Source organism: Babylonia areolata, chromosome 25 (genome assembly GCF_041734735.1).
Source record: "Babylonia areolata isolate BAREFJ2019XMU chromosome 25, ASM4173473v1, whole genome shotgun sequence".
Classification (NCBI taxonomy): Eukaryota; Metazoa; Mollusca; class Gastropoda; order Neogastropoda; family Buccinidae; genus Babylonia; species Babylonia areolata.
Genome location: NC_134900.1, coordinates 6,000,971 through 6,021,891, shown reverse-complemented (window position 1 = coordinate 6,021,891; position 20,921 = coordinate 6,000,971). Strand labels below are relative to the sequence as shown.

General features: G+C 43.7%; 1 protein-coding gene across 1 annotated transcript in view; it reads left to right on the top strand.

Annotated features, from left to right (window-relative positions):
• Positions 1 to 3,496: 3,496 nt before the first annotated feature.
• Positions 3,497 to 20,921, top strand: part of LOC143299385 (tubulin beta-4 chain-like) — a 17,492-nt gene continuing 67 nt past the window's right edge. The window contains exons 1-9 of the mRNA XM_076612558.1: positions 3,497 to 3,779; positions 4,622 to 4,736; positions 6,307 to 6,534; positions 8,974 to 9,101; positions 10,297 to 10,477; positions 12,600 to 12,772; positions 13,555 to 13,653; positions 15,912 to 16,112; positions 19,200 to 20,921. The exon at positions 19,200 to 20,921 is cut by the window's right edge and continues 67 nt beyond it. Coding sequence (XP_076468673.1) covers positions 3,723 to 3,779; positions 4,622 to 4,736; positions 6,307 to 6,534; positions 8,974 to 9,101; positions 10,297 to 10,477; positions 12,600 to 12,772; positions 13,555 to 13,653; positions 15,912 to 16,112; positions 19,200 to 19,370 — 1,353 coding nt within the window. The 5' untranslated portion in view covers positions 3,497 to 3,722 and the 3' untranslated portion in view covers positions 19,371 to 20,921. The remainder of the gene's footprint in view (positions 3,780 to 4,621; positions 4,737 to 6,306; positions 6,535 to 8,973; positions 9,102 to 10,296; positions 10,478 to 12,599; positions 12,773 to 13,554; positions 13,654 to 15,911; positions 16,113 to 19,199) is intronic.

The following is a 20,921-nucleotide window of genomic DNA, read 5'->3' as shown; positions in this document are numbered from 1 at the left end:
ACTATTCCAGCTAAAAACATTAGCGTTATCTCCCCATAGCAAACCCACTTCACTTTTCTTCGGTTGTTGTTGTTGTTCTTTTTGTTCTTTTTGTTTTATTTTGTTTCGTGTTATTGGTGGTGGTGGTGGTGGTGTGTATGTCTGTGTATTTGTGTCTCAGTGTGTCAGTGCGTTCTTCTATGTGTGTGCGCACACGTGTGTATGTGCTACTGTATTACTGTATGAATGTGTGCGATGGTGTGTTGCGTGCATGAAGAAAGCTCTATTCGTTAATCCATAAAAAAACAACAAAAAAACAACAACAAAACAACAAAAACAAAACAAAACAAAAAAATACACAAAAAACAAACAAAAAAACAACAACAGAAAAACAAACAAACAAAAACCACGCTGATGGCGTTCTCTGCGCGACTTGCATGTTTGCAGTGTCAGCATATTCTTTTTTCCTTTTTTTTTTTGCTTTGCTGCTGTTACCAACTTCTCTCTCTCTCTCTTTGTGTGTGTGTGTGTGTGTGTGTGTGTGTGTGTGTGTGTGTGTGTGTGTGTGAGAGAGAGAGAGAGAGAGAGAGAGAGAGAGAGAGAGAGAGACAGTGTATGTGTGTGTGTGCGTGTGTTCTGTACAGTGTTGTTGTTTTTTCATAGTTTTTTTTCCCATTGATTTGTTTTGTTTTTTGAAACGGCAAATTATGTTCGATTGAGGAATCACGTTAGACCTCACATTTTCAAATGAACCATTTTTGTGTTTGTTGTTGTTAATGTCGTTTATAACTGATCAGCAATAAAGGGAAGTCAGTGATGTATCAGTGCCGATGGGAGTTCAGTCCCCCGGCACAGATCGTCAGTCCCTTTTCACGTCTGCCTGCAATGGAGCCTGCTATAAGTCCTTCCCACATCTGCTCATTTCTTTGCTCTTTCTGCACGACAATGATAATCATGACTGAAACTAGAAGAAATGTAAAATATGAATTTAAGTTGCACCGAACCTGTACGTAAACCTGCCAACAAGACTATTCCTCGTGAGACAGATGTATAGTTGTTTTGTTTTGTTTTTTGTTGTTGTTTTTTATGCTGAATGAAATCGACTCAAGCGACATTCACAGTTTATGACTTCTTTTTTTTTTAATGAAGAATAAAAAATCAAATTCTTTGTTAAGATACGAATTTGGAAAAAAGTTGCGTGAAAATGGTCTGACCAAATATAAAGTTGTGTTTTTGTACATCTTTTTACACAGTATTTGACCTCCCAAGTCCAAAAGTGCACAAAAACTTCAATGGTTTCTGACAACGTTGTTCCCGCACTTCCGTTACGATTCCGGAACTCTAATGCTTATATTATATCAGCCACGACTCATGATTCCACGATTCCAGACTTCCGCACAGACACTGGACGGCTGAGTTCTGTGATTCTGCTTCAGTGAGTACGGACTTCCGCATAGCCTTCCGGGCTTACGTGATTCCGGACTTACGGAATCAAGAACATTGATTTAAGTCTAGATGGACATTACACACACACACACACACACACACACACACACACACACACACACACACACACACATATATATATATATATATATATATATATATATACTTATGAGAGAGAGAGAGAGAGAGAGAGAGAGAGAGAGAGAGAGAGAGAAATGATTACTGGAAATAATTATGTGAAGGCAAAGTCTGTCGATGGCCAGTATTGATGGTGACGAAGATTCAATGAATACATGATATGATGGTGCTGCTCACTACTCTATCGCTCATAGTAACGATGAAAAACAGTAAGACGTGATACAGCAGATAATGAATTTCATGATAGTGATGGATGATGACTCATGAAGATGCAAAGTCGATAGCAATGGTTTTATATCATGTTGTTTTAAAGCACGCATTTTCATAGTCACAATTACATCAGTTTGTCTGACTGACCAACTAACGCGCGCGCGCGCGGTGTGTGTGTGTGTGTGTGTGTGTGTGTGTGTGTGTGTGTGTGTGTGTGTGTGTGACTAGTGTTTGAAATGAGTCTACATAAGTGTGCGCGCGTGTGTGTGCGTGCGTGCCGGTGAATGTGTATTCAGTTTACATAATTCTTTTGGTGTGTCGGGGATGGAGGAGGCATTTCGATTATTTTCCAACACAACATATGACATTCTGTGCCGCACATATTGTGTTCATGTGTGTCGAGTACGCTCGTGCGTGCACGTGCAGGTGTGTGCGTGCGCTCTCGTCTCGGCCGCGTATGTGTGTGTGTTTGTGTGTGTGTGTGTGTGTGTGTGTGTGTGTGTGTGTGTGTGTGTGTGTGTGTTCCCGGCGCGCGCGCGCGAAGAGGCGCCGCCGGGTGTAATTACCCAGTCAATATATTGGCCTAATACAGTAATACAATACTGAGTGCGTTTTGCCAGTTCCCCGCGACATGTATACATCGTGATACCGGCGACACCTGTGGAGCGACCATAACTCGTGATTCTATCGGACACGTACGCGTTCACGGTATGTATGACAAAGGTCTATGTGGTTGACGGTGCACATACACGCCTACCTGTATTCAGAAGACAAACAAGAAGCAAAGTGCGGGCGAGGTGAGACGTCAGGGGGGACGAAGTAGAGGATAGGAAAGAAATGTCTTCAGGACCACTACGTTCCTTCTGTCGCTCGTCAGTCAACCTTGTAGACTCTCCCCGAAGTATAGGCCTGCTTGAACCCCAACAAAAATGAACAGAATCCGAAGGGTGTGATGATAACTTAAATGCAGAAAGACGTAAAATTGTAGGACACACAGAGACTCGGACACAGACGCAGATATATACATGTATGTATATATATATGTAGACACACACACACACACACACACACACACACACACACACACACACACACACACACACACACACACACACACGCCCGGCCGAGAAGACTTACTTGCGCCGAGGTTCGAACGCTCCAGCATGAAACGTCACGGTAAGACCATGATATCAAGCCAGCCACACATGACAGAGACTTTGAAATGAAAAGTGCAATTTAGCATAAAATTAAATGTACACTGAAGGCGATCACAACAGCGATAAAAAGCAAAGAAGAAGAAACAATCTGCCCAGATCCAGACTCGACCCGTCAATCTTAAAACGGACAGCTTTTAACTCAGGCGTGATCTCCAGCCAATGATTTCCCAAGGCTGTCAATGGCTGCATCACTTCTGAATTTCATGTTTACTGAAACAGGCACCGAATTCACCAGACTTCGCTGAAAACTCAGTGGTCCTCACACGCGCATGGTCAGTGTGCTGCCAGCTATTTGTGTTCCAGTCTTGGTGAGTTGTGGACGTGCATGGTGATCCATGACAGTCCAGGCAAAACATGGACATCCACAGGATACATACAGGATGCATGTCAAAATCTACATGACTCTCGGAAACAGTTTGGATATTTTCTTCATTTGATTTCTAACACTGCCGGGCTAGCATATGTCGAAGGTCCTGAAAACCAAAGGAAACAACAATGCAGAATACATTCAGGCTACGGCACGTGTTCCAAGTCAAATTACGATTGCTCCACGGTCGAAAATTGGAAACCCAAAGATTACTGTCGGCCATAATTTTATACATCGCCAGCTGTTATAATCGTTGGCCATACAGGCCGTTGTTGTCAGGTGCAGGGAAAAGTTGGGAAAGCAACACAGAACTGAGTGGTCCTGCAGCGAAAACGGCAGAATAAGTTCCTTGCTCATATACCACCATGAGAGAAATCGTGCATGTGCAAGCTGGTCAGTGCGGCAACCAAATTGGTGCTAAGGTCAGTATAGCTCGTGTGAAATGAAAGCCTGAATATGCATGTCAGTGTGACGCAGGTGTGTTTTTTGTTTGTTTGTTTGTTTGTTTTTTTTTGTTTTTTTTGTTTTTCTTTTAATGTAAAGTTCATTCGCATGAAATCACAGAGAGACGTAGGCAAGCGAAGAATGCTGTTGTTTTTTTTCTTCTTACTTTGCAAAAGCCAACAAGCAATCACACAAATTGTCAAAAAATGCCTCTGTAGTTCGTATAGATAATAAGGGCTCGAAAGTGAAGAGCAGACCAGCCACACACGTGTGTGTTCTATCGAAAGAGCCTTGTTATTCATAAGTGGCTTACTTCTCTCAATTGTCAGAAGCATACACCGTTACAACCAGCATGCGTTTATAGTATATTAAAAGTACATATTACTATTGCTATGTTCCTTGAAAGTATGCATGCATTGTAATGTTTTGTTTTGTGTTAACAAATAAACGATGTTGCGCTTTTTGCATGCTTGAGATTCTTACCCTATAACAATGGTTGTAGTTATTGACAGCGTTGACCCTGTACATCGTAACAATAATTATACAGCCAGCTGCTGTAACTGTAGCACTGATAAACCATTGTGATCGTTTGCTTGACCAATTCCTTTGTTTTTGTCCGTCTTCTATTTTTCACGATGGGCTTGTGTTAGTTTGAAGGCAGCTTAGCCACCATAGCCCTGATATATGGGAATATGCCTATCAAAGTCTGATATTCATTGACTTAAAATAATACACGAATGTGGTCGCAACTGCATGAAGCAGCAGGCTTACTAACATCGTGGCAGTTTGCTTGGCATTGGTAAGCACGTTGTGTTTGCAGTTCTGGGAGGTGATATCTGACGAACATGACATCGACCCAAACGGCAACTACACAGGAGAATCAGAGCATGACATGCAGCTGGAGAGAATCGAGGTTTACTACAACGAGGCTCCAGGTGAACCCAGCCACAGTACAGTGGCACATTGTTTGGAATCTTTTGTAAAATGCGACTTGGTATGCTGCGATGTGATTTAAACTTTGTATTATTGGCTTCATCTTACCTTACCTGACTTTACCTTACTTTATGTACCCAACTTTACTTTATCTTGTTTTATAATGTGTTGTGTTATCGTTTAGATTATAAACACAATACACACTGTGCAGAATGGTATAGTTCAATACAGAGTTACAACTTACATAAGCCCAACATGCAAAACTGGTACACAACACGCTACGGTGCAGCACAATACAACTAGCAATCGTAGTAAGCCTTGCAGCAGCAGCAACAATAAACAAAATAATAATCACCTCTACAATAAGTAGAGAAAGCTGACAGGACCTCTCATCTGACCGACGTAGGCCTAACTGTCCGACAACTAACTCCCCAAACAACCGTTTCCCAGTGTTCCAAACGGCCAACGTTTCCATAGCCTCTCAAACAACAGTCTGATTGTCTTGAGCATCATCATCATCATCCGTAGAGTGTCCACAGTCAACAGGCTGATTATTCTGACACTTAGCATTGATTACTGAATATGAAAATCGGCCAACAACGGCCTGTATGGCCAATCCTTAAACATGAAAGACTATTCTATACCAACCAACTTTGATCAGAGCTCTTCGGACCAAAGAACGCACTTCACAATATTTTATGTCCAGCTGAATAGCTTTCGTGATACTGGACGGTGTAACTCGGAATACTCAGCATCCGGTAACGTTTTGAATTGTACTGATCAAATATTAACTGTCAGCGGAATAATCTGCCTGAGCCTGAGGTGGTGACATTATAGGTTGGCGACCTATAATATTCTCAGCAGCCTTTGGACCTGTTTTGAAACACTTTACAGCAACAGACATATGCTGAATGCTGACTTCTTATGAAAATGTTTCCAACCCTTTGACCATGGCCGAAGTTAAGCTACAACAGAAAATTGCCGATGTGGAAAACTCTCTCTCTCTCCAACAACGGCAATGCTTTTGATTAACCATTTTAACTCTTTCCATACGAACGGCGAAAGAGACGACGTTAACAGCGTTTCACCCCAATTACCATCATCAAAATATTGCAAGCGGAAGGCTCTTATACTGAAGACGTGGATGTTGACAAAGAATACAACAATTCTGACGACGGAAGCTAAAGGTTGGGTCATTCAGACACCCACTGGACATCCGAGGGGTCTGTGTAGAGGAGAAGAGAGGACTGGCCGTACTGAGTGAGTTAAAAGATTGTTCAAGATATCGTGCGGTTGTTTTGGTTTGCTATTGAAAGAAACAACAACACCCCCCAAAAAAACAACAACAACCCCCCCCCCAAAAAAAAAAACAAAACACAACAACAAACAAACAACAACAACAAAAAAAAAACAACAACAAAAAACCAACAACAAACAACCGAGAGGTGGGATGAGTGGTGGTGACTGATTACAGATGCCCGTCAATGAATAACAGTCACTGTAACCTAAAGGTTCAAACCAGACACTACACCTCTCCTCAGTTATTTACAATTGAACCACTTTGATCTCCAGAAGGAAAGTATGTGCCGCGGGCAGTCATGGTGGATCTGGAACCAGGCACCATGGACTCCGTGCGTTCTGGTCCTTTCGGACAGATCTTCCGGCCAGACAACTTCGTCTTCGGCCAATCAGGCGCTGGCAATAACTGGGCCAAAGGTCATTACACGGAGGGTGCAGAGCTGGTGGACGAGGTTTTGGACGTGGTCAGGAAGGAGGCGGAAGGGTGCGACTGCTTGCAGGGTGAGCCCGCACTGTGATCATAGACCACAGGCACTGATTTGGAAATGCTTATGGCTTATGTGTGTCAAATCCTACCTTTTTGTGTTTGTATTTTATTCCTGATTTATGTTTATACCCTATAGGTACTGCCCACCACTCCCTCCCCCCCCCCCCCCCCCCCACAATATTCTTTGTAACCTCGGTGAAGACATATTCTGTTCTATTCTATTCTAGAGTTCTTTTCTTTCTTTTATATTGCTGCATACACACACACACACACACACACACACACACACACACACACACATATATATATATATATATATATATAGAGAGAGAGAGAGAGAGAGAGAGAGAGAGAGACAGACAGACAGACAGACAGACAGAGAAAGAGAGAGACAGAGAGAGAGAGAGAGAGTCAGAGAAAGAGACGGACGGATGGACAGAATTATGTATCTTATTCCATGCCGTATGATCATGTTTTTTTGTCTGCATCATTACAGAATTTCTTACGGAGCGCCAGAACTCTATGGTGTGCTGGAGGAGTGCGTCATGAAATAAAATAATTATGCTTCACCGTCATAATTATCATCTTTATCATTCTGATTCCTGTTAAAAGTATTATTATCATCCAGGTGGCCGCAAGTAAAAACGGGGTACAACCTATGGTTTATAGACGACCGGATATGGAGATTAATTTGGAATGGATATGATTTCCGAATAACAACAATAAAAAGAAATCAAGATAGTCGAGCGAAAACAACGTTTTCCATTTCAAAAGTTAAAGGAACACTTAACGTACATAATTATATATTTCCATTGGAGATAGACAAATGATACTGAAAAGAATAGAAAGAAAGAAGGGGGAAAAATGCCCACATCCTGTGCCTTAGACAACATAATGTGAATGTCGGGTTGCTTGTGTGTCTAATTTCACCTGCCAGTCGGTGGTTTCCAAAAGTATTATGAATGCTGGCACTTCGGGGTCCCCCCCCTCACCCCCACACCCGCTGGCACTTCGGGGTCCCCCCCACCCCACCCTCACCCCCACCCCCGCTGGCACTTCGGGGTCCCCCCCCCCTCACCCCCACCCCCGCTGGCACTTCGGGGTCCCCCCCCTCACCCCCACCCCCGCTGGCACTTCGGGGTCCCCCCCCACCCTCACCCCCACCCCCGCTGGCACTTCGGGGTCCCCCCCCTCACCCCCACCCCCGCTGGCACTTCGGGGTCCCCCCCCACCCTCACCCCCACCCCCGCTGGCACTTCGGGGTCCCCCCCCCCTCACCCCCACCCCTGCTGGCACTTCGGGGTCCCCCCCCACCCTCACCCCCACCCCCGCTGGCACTTCGGGGTCCACCCCCCACCCTCACCCCCACCCCCGCTGGCACTTCGGGGTCCCCCCCCACCCTCATCCCCACCCCCGCCCCACCCCCCTAAATTTTACGCTTTTTCAGCAAGTTTTTCTATTCACCATCCCGAAGGCTTAGATTCTTGTTTGATAATCACACGTGGAGTGATGGCCAAGAGGTAACGCGCCCGCCAAGGAAGCGAGAGAATCTGAGCGCGCTGGTTCGAATCACGGCTCAGCCGTCGATGTTTTCTCCCCCTCCACTAGACCTTGTGTGGTGGTCTGGACGCTAGTCATCAAGTTCGGATGAGACAATAAACTGAGGTCCCGTGTGCAGCATGCACTTAGCGCACGTAAAAGAATCCACGGCAACAAAAGGGTTTGTTCCTGGCAAAATTATGCAGGAAAATCCACTTCGATAGGAAAAACAAATAAAACTGCACGCAGGAAAAAAAAAAAAAAAAAAAAATGGTGGCGCTGTAGTACAGCGACGCACTCTCCCTGGGGAGAGCAGCCCGAATTTCACACAGAGAAATCTGTTGTGATAAAAAGAAATACAAACACAAATACAAATCTCCAAGCCTCTGAAATCCACATAGCTTACGTAGTTACCATCTGGATCAAATTTCACTTTGTATTTCGTTTACACTGTTACCAGTTATTTCCCCTGGTTTACTTGTCATCTTGAAGCTGTCGTTCGTACTTCACAGTTATTATCACCTTATAGCTATCGTTCTTGGTTTGTTTATTTATTTATTACCTTGAAGCCACAGCATCTGGTTTACTTATTTATCTGCTTGAAGCCGTGGTATCTGATTTTTAAAATTTTTTGTTTATTTTTATTGTCTTCTCCGATGCATTTGTACATGGTTCATCTGTTCATCTAGTAACGTCGATGCTCTTGTGTCTAGTTTTCCCATTTACCGCTACCTGAAATATTTACGTCTAGCACAATGACGAACTCATCTCAAAGTCTTTCTGTCTGGTTCTGTGACATTCTATTGAAACGTTCACGTCCAAGGTACTGTTTTGCTATCCTGCATTAACTGTTTGTTTGTATAAAAAAAAAATCTACTGACCTGTACACGGATTAAATGATTCGTTGTGTTCAGGGTTTCAGTTGACCCACTCGCTTGGGGGTGGTACTGGCTCGGGTATGGGTACCCTGATCATATCCAAAGTGCGGGAGGAGTACCCAGACAGGATCATGAACACCTTCTCTGTGGTGCCTTCCCCTAAGGTGATGATGATAGTGCAGTCACTGTCAGTGAACAGTTGCTTTTGCACGGGTTAGGGCAAAGAGTGTGTGTGTATGTGTGTGTGTGTGTTAGTGTTAGTGTGTGTGTGTGTGTGTGTGTGTGTGTGTGTGTGTGTGTGTGTGTGTGTGTGTGGTGAGGAACTCGCGTTCTGATGTGTGTGTGTGTGTGTGTGTTAGTGTGTGTGTGTGTGTGTGTGTGTGTGTGTGTGTGTGTGTGTGTGTGTGTGTTAGTGTGTGTGTGTGTGTGTGTGTGTGTGTGTGTGTGTGCGAGCGCGCGCGTGTAAACGTACGTGTATACATGTGAATGAGAGAGAGAGAGAGAGAGAGAGAGAGAGAGAGAGAGAGAGCATCAAGACTCCAGTATCATCTACCTGTCTGTGAGTCACACACACACACACACACACACACAGTCATCCAACCTCTGAAGAGAGAGAGAGGGGGGGGGGAGGGGGGAGTGGGGCTGGGGGGGGGGGGAGGGTGGAGAGACAGAGAGGGGAATAGACAAATTCATCAATTTTCCTGGAAATCAGTGCACTTCAGTCTGTTTACGACTCAGTCAGTCACGGGAGTTGGATTGTTTAGTTTCTGTACCTCATTGTGGATTCCGATTTGTTCTTCGGGGACAAACCTGTGGCCTTTGTTTCACTCTCATTTTCTTTCTTTTTTTTTCTTCTTCTTCTTTCTTTTTTCACTGCCCGACTGGACACTATGTTTTAAGCGCACTGAGCTCCCATATCGGCCATCCACACTTCATTCATTTTTTAACTCTCTCCATACGAACGGCGAAAGAGACGACGTTAACAGCGTTTCACCCCAATTACCATCATCAAAATATTGCAAGTGGAAGGTTCATATACTGAAGAGGTGAAAGTTGACAAAGAATACCATAGTTCTGACGACGGAAGCTAAAGGTTGGGTCATTCAGACACCCACTGGACATCCGAGGGGTCTTTGTAGAGGAGAAGAGAGGACTGGCCGTACTGAGTGAGTTAAAAATATATTTTACTTAGGGCCACCCAAGCCGAACAGCAGGAATAGAAGAAACCAAAGAGCGACCACTAGTCCTATGGTTTGGGGCATAAGGTCAGCACCCCTGTCTCATTTTTTTTTTCTTCTACAGAATCGCCATTGTGTCTGCTGCTCGGAAACTCATAATATACTCTGTACAATATTTCAGGTTTCTGATACGGTTGTGGAGCCATACAATGCAACTTTATCGGTTCATCAACTGGTGGAGAATACAGACGAAACTTTCTGTATCGACAACGAGGCACTGTACGACATCTGCTTCCGCACTCTCAAACTGAGCACCCCCACCTACGGCGATCTCAACCATCTTGTGTCTGCTACGATGTCCGGTTAGAATTTCATTAATCTCTATCGACTGTTTTAATGACACAGTTTGTGAAGGCCTCTATGTTTCCTGCTACCTGATTTATGTCATCATTATTATCAATCATTATATATATATATTCATTTATTTATTAATTCATTCATTTATCTCTTCATTTATCTATCTATCTATCTAATGATCTATCTATCTGTTTTATTCTATGTTATTTTCTCTTATTCATCTAATTTTCCCTCAAGGCCTGACTAAACGCCCTGGGGCACGATGCTGGTTAGGCATCTGCTTAGCAGATGTGCTATAGCGCTAATATGGATTTGTCCGGACGCAGTGACGCCCTATAGCTCCTTGAGTAACTAAACTGAACCGTGCTGAACTTGGTTTCCTGTGCCTCCCCCCCCCCACTCCCCCCCACCCCCTTCCTTCTCTTCGTCACAATCTGTCACTGCCTCTAACCAGCCCTTTTATTTCCATCCTATTCTTTGCACTGTTTCCCTGCCGTCACTGCAGACGCTCAGTCAGATCCGAACTGGGACTCTCAGTAAAGCAAGTCCACACCAAACAGGAAACGAGAGTGAGAAACGGTGACGTCATAGACGGGCACGATGAACTACCAAGAATTGGATCGAAATCACATCTGCATGAACTGGTTCTGCCTGTTCTTGTATTTCCATGCGATATGGTTATTGTTGGCGTTTACTGTCAGGATTGGCCCACCTCCAGTGTTTACTGTCAGGATAGGCCCACCTCCAGTGTTTACTGTCAGGATAGGCCCACCTCCAGCAGGATAGGCCCACCTCCAGCGTTTACTGTCAGGATAGGCCCACCTCCAGCGTTTACTGTCAGGACAGGGCCCACCTCCAGTGTTTACTATCAGGATAGGCCCACCTCCAGGGTTTACTGTCAGGATAGGCCCACCTCCAGCAGGATAGGCCCGCCTCCAGTGTTTCCTGTCAGAATAGGCCCACTTCCAGGGTTTACTGTCAGGATAGGCCCACTTCCAGGGTTTACTGTCAGGATAGGCCCACCTCCAGGGTTTACTGTCAGGATAGGCCCACCTCCAGTGTTTACTGTCAGGATAGGCCCACCTCCAGAAGGATAGGCCCACCTCCTGCGTTTACTGTCAGGATAGGCCCACCTCCAGTGTTTATTGTCAGGATAGGCCCACCTCCAGTAGGATAGGCCCACCTCCAGTGTTTATTGTCAGGATAGGCCCACCTCCAGGGTTTACTGTCAGGATAGGCCCACCTCCGGCGTTCAAAACAACTGCTGGAAGAAGAACTCGAAAAAGAAGCAAATGATGGTGGTGAAGAAGACAACGATGATGAAAAAGCGTCAGTGTGTCATTAACCACCGGTATATCATTTGAACTGTATAGAAATCTCCGTCCCTCCACCTAATTCTATCTTTCCCTACGTCCACTCCTTAAGATAATGATAGAGTGGATGAAGAAGATAACGATGATGTAAAAGCGTCAGTGATGTCTTCAACCTTCGAAACAAACTATAAATGTTCTCGTGTTTGAACTCTCTCGCTCTCTCTCCGCTTTATGACTTTTCCAGTTCTTCTCATTGGTTTCGAGTCTAAAAATAGGAACTGTGTCGACTCAGTTCCGAGACATCCGCATTTAAAGAAATTGCACTGTTTTTTCAGGTCTTGTAGCTTTTAGAGGCGTTTGATTTGCTAATAGCGGACCGGGCAAGACGGGTCGTCTTTTCACTGTTAGCCGCGCGAAATTTGGCCAAGCAGAGCAAACCGATAGGCCTAGTTTGCATCGGTTTGACATGGTACAACATATTACACCAAATGCACTGTTTTTTCAGGTCACTCTCAGAAAATGGGCGAAGAATGGACATGTCGGGATATTGTGTGTAGCGCCTTTTCCTAATTTTTTTTCTTAACCTCCCGAGTCCAAAAATGCAACAGAAATAGAGTTGTATCAACTCAGTTTCGAGAAATCCGCACTTAAAGAAATTGCAGAGTAAGGGATGTGCCGGACGTGGAGAGGGTGAGGGGTATTTAGAGAGAGAGAGGGAGGGGTGTGTGTGGATGGGGGAGGGGGGGGGGGGGGGGGGGGAAGCTACTGGCGAATTTTCTTCCAACATGTGTCCTTTCCTGTTGATTTGTGGAAGGTGTGACCACATGCCTGAGGTTTCCCGGACAGCTGAACGCAGACCTGCGCAAACTGGCGGTGAACATGGTGCCCTTTCCCCGTCTCCATTTCTTCATGCCGGGATTCGCTCCCCTTACTGCGCGAGGTTCGCAGCAGTACCGGGCCCTGACCGTGCCGGAATTGACATTGCAGGTCACAATCTCGCACGCACAACCCGGGAGCGCGAGCGCAGAGCGCACACACACACACACACACACACACACACACACACACACACACACACACACATTTGGAGCTATATTAATAGTAACGGGATAACAATTCATGTAGTGATTTTTTTCAAAAAATTCTGTGAGAATGTGAAGTGTGGAAGCTTGTACGTTCCAAGATTTTAGGAACTGGTTACTGATAAAAGTGTGTTGAGCTGGGTGCTTGCAAAGTAGACTGTAGACTGAAATTTCTCACAGAAGACAAGGATTGTTTTCCTAATCTACTGTGTCTGGGGGGAGGTAGGTAAGCCGGGGATAAGCGCAAGCAGAAGATCAAATACGCACGTTAGAGAACCTGAAATCCATATCAGGTTTCGGAAGGTTATGGAAACAAGAACATACCGAACATACACACCTCCGAAAACGTGGTATGGCTGCCTGTATGGCAAGTTAAACAAAGAAAAAACGGTCATACACGTAAAATGTCACCTGTGTGTGTGTGTGTGTGTGTGTGTGTGTGTGTGTGTATGTGTGTGTGCACGCGCGCGCGCGCGTGTGTGTGACTGAAACCTGACTGAATGATACAGGAAACGAATGATGAGCGCCCAGTGGCAGCTGTCAGTCGCCTCTACCCAGTAGGCAGCCTGTTGTGTAAAGGACTCCGTGTTAGAAAGGCACTCAGAGCTTGGTCTCTGACCGGGGATAGGCGCTGTGTACAGTATCCACATCATTATCATCTTACTTTCGCTTTGCTGCTTCCTGCAGATGTTTGACGCCAAGAACATGATGGCTGCCTGCGATCCTCGCCATGGTCGTTACCTTACTGTGGCCGCCATGTTCCGCGGACGTATGTCCATGAAAGAGGCGAGTGAACGTTGCTGGAAAATGGGAAAAAAAATGTTGGAATGATGAGTGAAATGTCAGTGTGTGTGTGTGTGTGTGTGTGTGTGTGTGTGTGTGTGTGTGTGTGTCTGTGTGTGTCTGTGTGTGTCTGTGTGTGTGTGTGAGGGGTGGGGCCACAGAGGGAGAAATGAATGGGAGGAGACAGACAGACAGACAGACAGACAGATAGACAGACAGACAGAGCACTTTGTAATAAAGGAAATTATGTTACAACCGCAATTCGAAGCACTACAACAACATGAAGCCACTATGACATGGACAGTACGTTGTTTTATCAATGCCCACGGATAAATAAGAGGCGTTTTATCTGATGCCACTTAAGAAATTAGAGAAAAGATCTTTCCATAAAAAAATTATTACATACTGTATCAAGCTCCCTAAAATCATCATCCGAGAAAGCTATTGATGTCATATTAATTGTGCATTGCCTGAGAGGACTGTTACATAGTTCTTGTTTTAACTTGTTTTCACGGAAGTATAGGATCATTTAGACAGCGACTACCACTAAAGTGTCATCAATTTTCCGAGCAGATTAACGAAGAGGCAGGTGACTGCCAGAGATTCATGTTGGTCTTTATAAGAGGTCCAATATGATTATTTTTTGCACTGAATGGCACTGTTTGGATTGCGTTGTGTCCATTCATAATTTGTATTGAATCAAACTGTGGCAGTATTCACTTGATTTCAAGTTTCAAGTTTTAATTATCCTTTCACTCCGATTGGAGTATGGAGGATTACTGCAAAATAAACTTTTCATGCCCAGAACAAACATTTCCAAATACACAACAATATCACATAAAAGTTGAGAAAACACAAATGTCTTTTAACTTCAAAAGTATAACTAGGCAACATTTGCAATTCTGATCATCTTACTTACAGCTAAAATGACTTTTTTGCCTCCTTTGAGCATATTACAAAAATTAAAAACCGATTTTGGGGACAAATATTTTTTATGAACATATCTATTTCGTAACTGATCATAATTGGGACATTCCATTATAAAATGAAACTCATCTCCAATCACAGACATGTTACAAACCTTACAAAGCCGTAACTCTCGTGGTATGCCTTTGTGTCTCCCTGTTTCTATTTCCAGCTTATGATTACTACTTCGAAATCTGAATTTGAAGCGCGTACAACACAACCCATGAGCTGTCCTTGTGACTTCATAGAGGATTCCATGGTGCCTGTTTACACCTGCATGGTCTAAGTAGAGATGGCACTGGAAATACGTCTCGTCTGTCGAACTCGCTTGTTACCCGGATTTCTACATCTAGTTATCTCTGCTTATAGGTCGACAAATGATTTTGCTGTCATTTGTCTGTTGTTTTTGTTTTGTTTTGTTTTTACATGATCGAATGCCCCTTTTTTTAATATAAACTCTAACAGTAAAGGCCTTTCAAGACTGTTTGGTACTTTCTTCTTCTTCTTCTTTATGTATTTCGTCGTCTTCTTTCTTTCCCAATTAGTTGTTAAATTCTGTCCACATCATTAGCTTCGAATCTCACCAAGCTGCGTGAAGATGACCTGAAAACTCAGGTTCACACGTTTCAGTAAAGGCTTATATAAGTAACACTTTACACATTACAAACGTCGGAAGATAAAACTATTATAAACAAAATAATGACACAAACTGGAAACACCTGTCTTACACTCTTGCACAATCACGCACTTACCTGTATGGACAACAGGTGAGCATACAAAACTATTATAAACAAATGACAGAAACTGGAAATACCTGTCTTACACTCTTGCTAGATGGCAAACTTTGTCACTTTCCGGCAGCTCCTGCGGCCGCGTTGGCACCAAAACGTAACAGCCTTGCTGTTCCTTTGGATCTGTCAGCGAGGGGGGGGGGGGGATCAAGCTGCATGGGCAACAGCCTGTCTTCCATATTACATTGCCCAGGTTTATATCCGTTCATCCAGTTGTCAGCTGCTGCAGCAGAAAAGCGAGCTCACAGAAAAGGGACGGCAGCCAACAGACCAGCATCAGCTTACACATGTGACCGATGCGACAGAGACGGTCTCTCTCGCATCAGTCACAGGCGACGCTGCTTGGTCCAAGCAGACAGCCCAATTAGACATTAGGTCGGATATACTCTATCCATGGTCAGCCATGACCGAAGGAGGCCTACTACTACTACTACTACTACTACTACTACTACTACTACTACTACTACTACTGCACAATCACGCACTTAACTGTACGGACAACAGGTGGACGAACAGATGCTGAGTATCCAGAACAAGAACAGTGCTTACTTCGTGGAGTGGATCCCCAACAACGTGAAGACCGCAGTCTGCGACATCCCTCCGCGTGGCCTCAAAATGTCTGGCACCTTCGTCGGCAACTCCACCGCCATCCAGGAACTCTTCAAGCGCATCTCGGAACAGTTCGCTGCCATGTTCCGCCGTAAGGTATGTCTGTGGGGGTAGCATAGACAACGCACACTGTGTATGACAGTACCGATAGGCAACAAGAAGTCGTTCACATCTTTGTAGTCTCTTTATCTTTTGACAGTATGTTGATGAAATGTGACAGCGTAAAGAAAAACTAAAGTGTGTGTGTGTGTGTGTGTGTGTGTGTGTGTGTGTGTGTGTGTGTGTGTGTGTGTGTGTGTGTGTGTGTGTGTGTGTTTTATCTTATGTCTATTAATAGTCGGTCATATTAGATTGAAATGTATATGAACATTAAAACAAACAAACAAAATCTATGTATGTGTGCGTGTGTTAGTGTTTGTGTGTGCACAACAATGCAACAACAGTAAGGGAAATTATGAAGACGATAACGAGTTCTGTTCATTATTCTTTATTCCTGAGGCATTTTTGGGCTCTGAAGACACAGTGACATGAATGACAAAATGAATTTGCCTGCGCACCATCTCCTTTTGATCATTAATTGAAAATGCACGCTTTGATTTTATTCATCCTCAGAGAAACATAGATATTTAATATACCTCAGTATCTATAACTGCTGTCAGCATGCTATTGACTGAAGATGAAAAAGGGCCACAAAGGCGAGTGTGTTATTGCTATCACTAGGGGTTTAGTACGCAGTTTCATGCGTTCGCTTCACGAGAACAGGTACAGAGCATTGAGACTGAGTTTACTAAGAGGAATACACAATAAAAATGCTATTCATTACCATTATACTATTACTATCATAGTACTCCATTCCATTCCATTCATTCTCCTGCCCGGGATGGGTGTAGAGGAGACATGAGGGACGATTCCGTAGTCAGACGACACCATCCGGTTCTATCTTCTGCCTGTCGTATCAGCGTAGCGCTATCCATATTGGTCCATTCCTTGATGTTGTCCATCCAGCATTTGGCTTGCCTCCCTCTTCGCCTACCACCCTCTAGCGTTCCCTGTAGAACTGTCTTTTGCAGTGAATTGTGGCGTGTCACATGCCCGAACCATGACAGCTTCCTCCTTTTGACCACTGCAAAGAGTGGTTCCAGTGGACCCGCTAGCATAGTTATTTGGCTCATGACAAAGTCATTGGTCTTTCTGTCCTTCCATGAGATTCCAAGCAATCGTCTGAAGCATTTTGTCTCAAACGTCTGGACTTTCCTAGTAGACTCTGCTGTTAAAGTCCAACTTTCACATCCATACAGCAGTATGGATAGCACCAGGGATCGGTACAGTTTGATCTTTGTTGGAAAGCTGATCTCTCTGCTCTTCCAAATATTGCTGAGCTTAGCCATTGCTGATGTTGCGATCGCTATCCTAATCTTTATTTCAGTTGTTGAGCGACCGTCGTTTGTGAGGGTGGAGCCGAGATATTTGAAAGCATCCACTTCTTCAAGTTGTTGTCCGTTCATGAAGATTTGAGCTTGGGTGTTGGTTGAGCTGTTTACCAACACTTTGCTTTTCTCGGTGCTCACTTCCATTCCGTATGCACCTGCTCTTCCTTCTAGTCTCTTGGTGAGGTCTTGTAGTTCTTTGTTGCTGCCTCCTAGTAGATCTATGTCATCTGCGAATCTCAAGTTGTTGATGATTCTTCCTCCTATGGAGATGGTAGAGTGGAAGTCATAGTACTACTATTACTGAAAACAGTGGTGTTGGGACCAGCACAGAATGGGCTTGGGGTGTGTCTGTGTGTGGGGAACATCAGATGACCACCAGGAAGTAACGCCACCAAGATGACACAGGAGGGGAAAAAACAGCACATGCAGACAGTTGTGCGAGTACCCATCTCTGTCCTCCTTTCCCCCCTAATTATTGTCACAATCATCATCATTAACACCATCAGTGACCACCGACCATGACTCATGAACCAGAAAAATATTGCAAACAGTCATCAATCTCACGTGCGGAATGCACCAAGAAGATGACACAGGTTGGGAAAACAGAGCACATGCAGGCAACTGTGCGAGCTCCTCTCTCTGTCTTCCTTTCCCACTATCACAATCATCATCACCAGTGACCACCTACCATGACTTATGAACCAGTTTCAGTTTAAGTTTCAGTAGCTGAAGGAGGTGACACTGCGTTCGGACAAATCCATATATGCTACACCACATCTGCCAAGCAGATGCCTGACCAGCAGCGTAACCCAACGCGCTTAGTCAGGCCTTGAGGGGAAAAAAAAGGTGAATAAATAATAGATAAGCTTACACAAATAAATAAATAAATAATAATTATAATGTAAAAAAAGAAAAGAAAAAAAGGTGAATAAATAATAGATAAGCTTACACAAATAAATAAATAAATAATAATTATATATATATTTTTTAAAGGTAGTAGTAGTAGTAATAATAATAATAATAAAATAATAATAATAACAATAAATAAATAAATAAATAAATAAGATAACAATGATGATAAATAAGCAAATAGATGTAAAACATGAAGACACACATTCACATATACACCCACACATGCATAACAGATATGCACCAAACATGCAGTTTCACAGATATGAAAGCACAGTTAAATACATATAAACGTACATGAGCTCCAATGAACCAGAAACATTGTAACAGAGCATCACCATCTTTGATCATCGATCTCACATGCGGAGTACACCAAGAAGATGACACAGGAGGGAAAAAAAGAGCACATGCAGACAATTGTGCCTCTCCCTGTCTTCCTTTCCCACTATCACAATCATCATCGTGACCACCTACCATGACTTATGAACCAGAAAACATTGCGTCACCATATTAGATCATCGATCTCACAGGTGGAGTACATCAAGAGAAGTTAACTGCTGATTGGAAATTAACAAATAATGAGGCCAGTCTTGAATAAAAGCTAATTTGTGTTTGCACATTTCTTCTGTCTTTGCTGCTGTGTGCACATGTCAAATGATTGGTATAAGGACAGGCCCGGCGCTTCCTTTTAGAGAGAGTGTCTGGGTTTGTTCCAATGTACCTTTTATTTACCTGTGTGCTAGCTGAATCGGTAGCGTAAGCATCACTGACTTGAAGTTGTATACCTTGCGTAATGGAGAGAGTTACCACTCTTCACTATTTGTTAACTGCTGGTTGGTTTCAGGCCTTTCTGCACTGGTACACGGGGGAGGGAATGGACGAGATGGAGTTCACAGAGGCCGAGTCCAACATGAACGACCTGGTGTCCGAGTACCAGCAGTACCAAGACGCTACCGCTGAAGACAGTGGCCACATGGAGGAAGATGATCTGGAGGAGGAGGAGGAAGCTGCCTAAAATTCTTTTTCTGGGGCAGTCTCCGTTCAGATTTTTTTCCCCTTGAATCGCACTCTGCCTCTTCTTCATCTTCTGTTTTCCTTCTTTCCATGAGAAAGCAGGTTTTTAGTTTTAACATGAAGAATGTTTCTTACCAAAAGGTGGTGGTGTTTTAACTGCAAAGATGCATTCTTTAATTTTTGAGGATTTTACAAAGGGAATGGGACTGTACAGCTTTGAAATATTTCTAATATTTGAATATTCTAGACATTTTTGTTCCAGAAGTCCGTGAGATAAAATGTTTGAACTGGTGACTATGCTTATCATTTTCATACATCACCACTGTCAAAGTGTTTGTCATGATCACTGTCATCATTTAGAAGTTCTCTTTATCGCCCATGAATGATTCTCCGAGGCAAACAATTTTAATCTAACATTCAAGCAAGCTAGCCATAAAGGGAGCAAGCAACAAACAAAAACAAAAACAAACAAAAAAAAAGAAACAAAAAAAACCAAAAAAACAACCAACATATTAGTGAATTACCGCAACTGGAGAAAAGGACTCCTTTGGCAGTTCGCCATTTACAATCATGTTCATCTTCACCCATTCTAAAGACTGGCGAATTGCGCTACGATATTTTGACACGTCTGTGGGAAATAGACCGCCTTTTTATATCAGAGGAGTGCAGAGTATTAACCTCACACGGACGCTGGAAGCGTTCTTCAGCTATCCATGAACGGCATCTCAGGCTTCTTAAAATTCCTCGCTATAAGGTTAGTCTTGTTCGGTTGCTCTCTTAAGTTTTACTCATTCACCAAGCACAGTCCATTCATCTGCATCGTTGTTTCCAGAGAGCTAGCATCGTCCAACCCGTACACTGATGGTTATGAAGTAAACTTATTAATACCGAGATGGGCCCTGGAGCGCACTGTGCAGTATGCAGTGTTCTTTTTCAGTATTGCCTTTTGTGCATTTTTCACTCTACAGTACTATGTATATTCATTGTCCTTCTTTTTTCTTTGTTTTAATGAGGACGTCAAAGGTTCAGCAGAACGGCACACACACACACACACACACACACACACACACACACACACACACACACACACACACACACACACACACTCACACGCGCGCGCGCACGCACACATACACACAGCGTGTGCATGCATGCTCACGCAATCGAACTCACGAACGCAAGTGCGCACTTATTTACACACACTCGTGCCCGCACATACGCATGCGAGCATGCACTCATACACGTTTACCTACACATTGAGAAAGACAACTTGTATAAAAACGTTTATCTATAAAAGAAAAGTCATTAACATAAAAACAAGAACTCTGGGCCTATGTCTCGTTATTGTTTGGTTCAAATGAAAATAATTTAACGCGTTTTCAGCCCTGATGTGACATTGATCAGAAAAGGACAACAAGAACAGTATTGACGATTTAACAATAATGATTACAATAATAATATTTCTTAAGAAAAAACAAACAAACAAACAAAACAACAACAACAGCAACAACAAACAACAACAAAAACAACGACTGAAACATTTAACACGCAC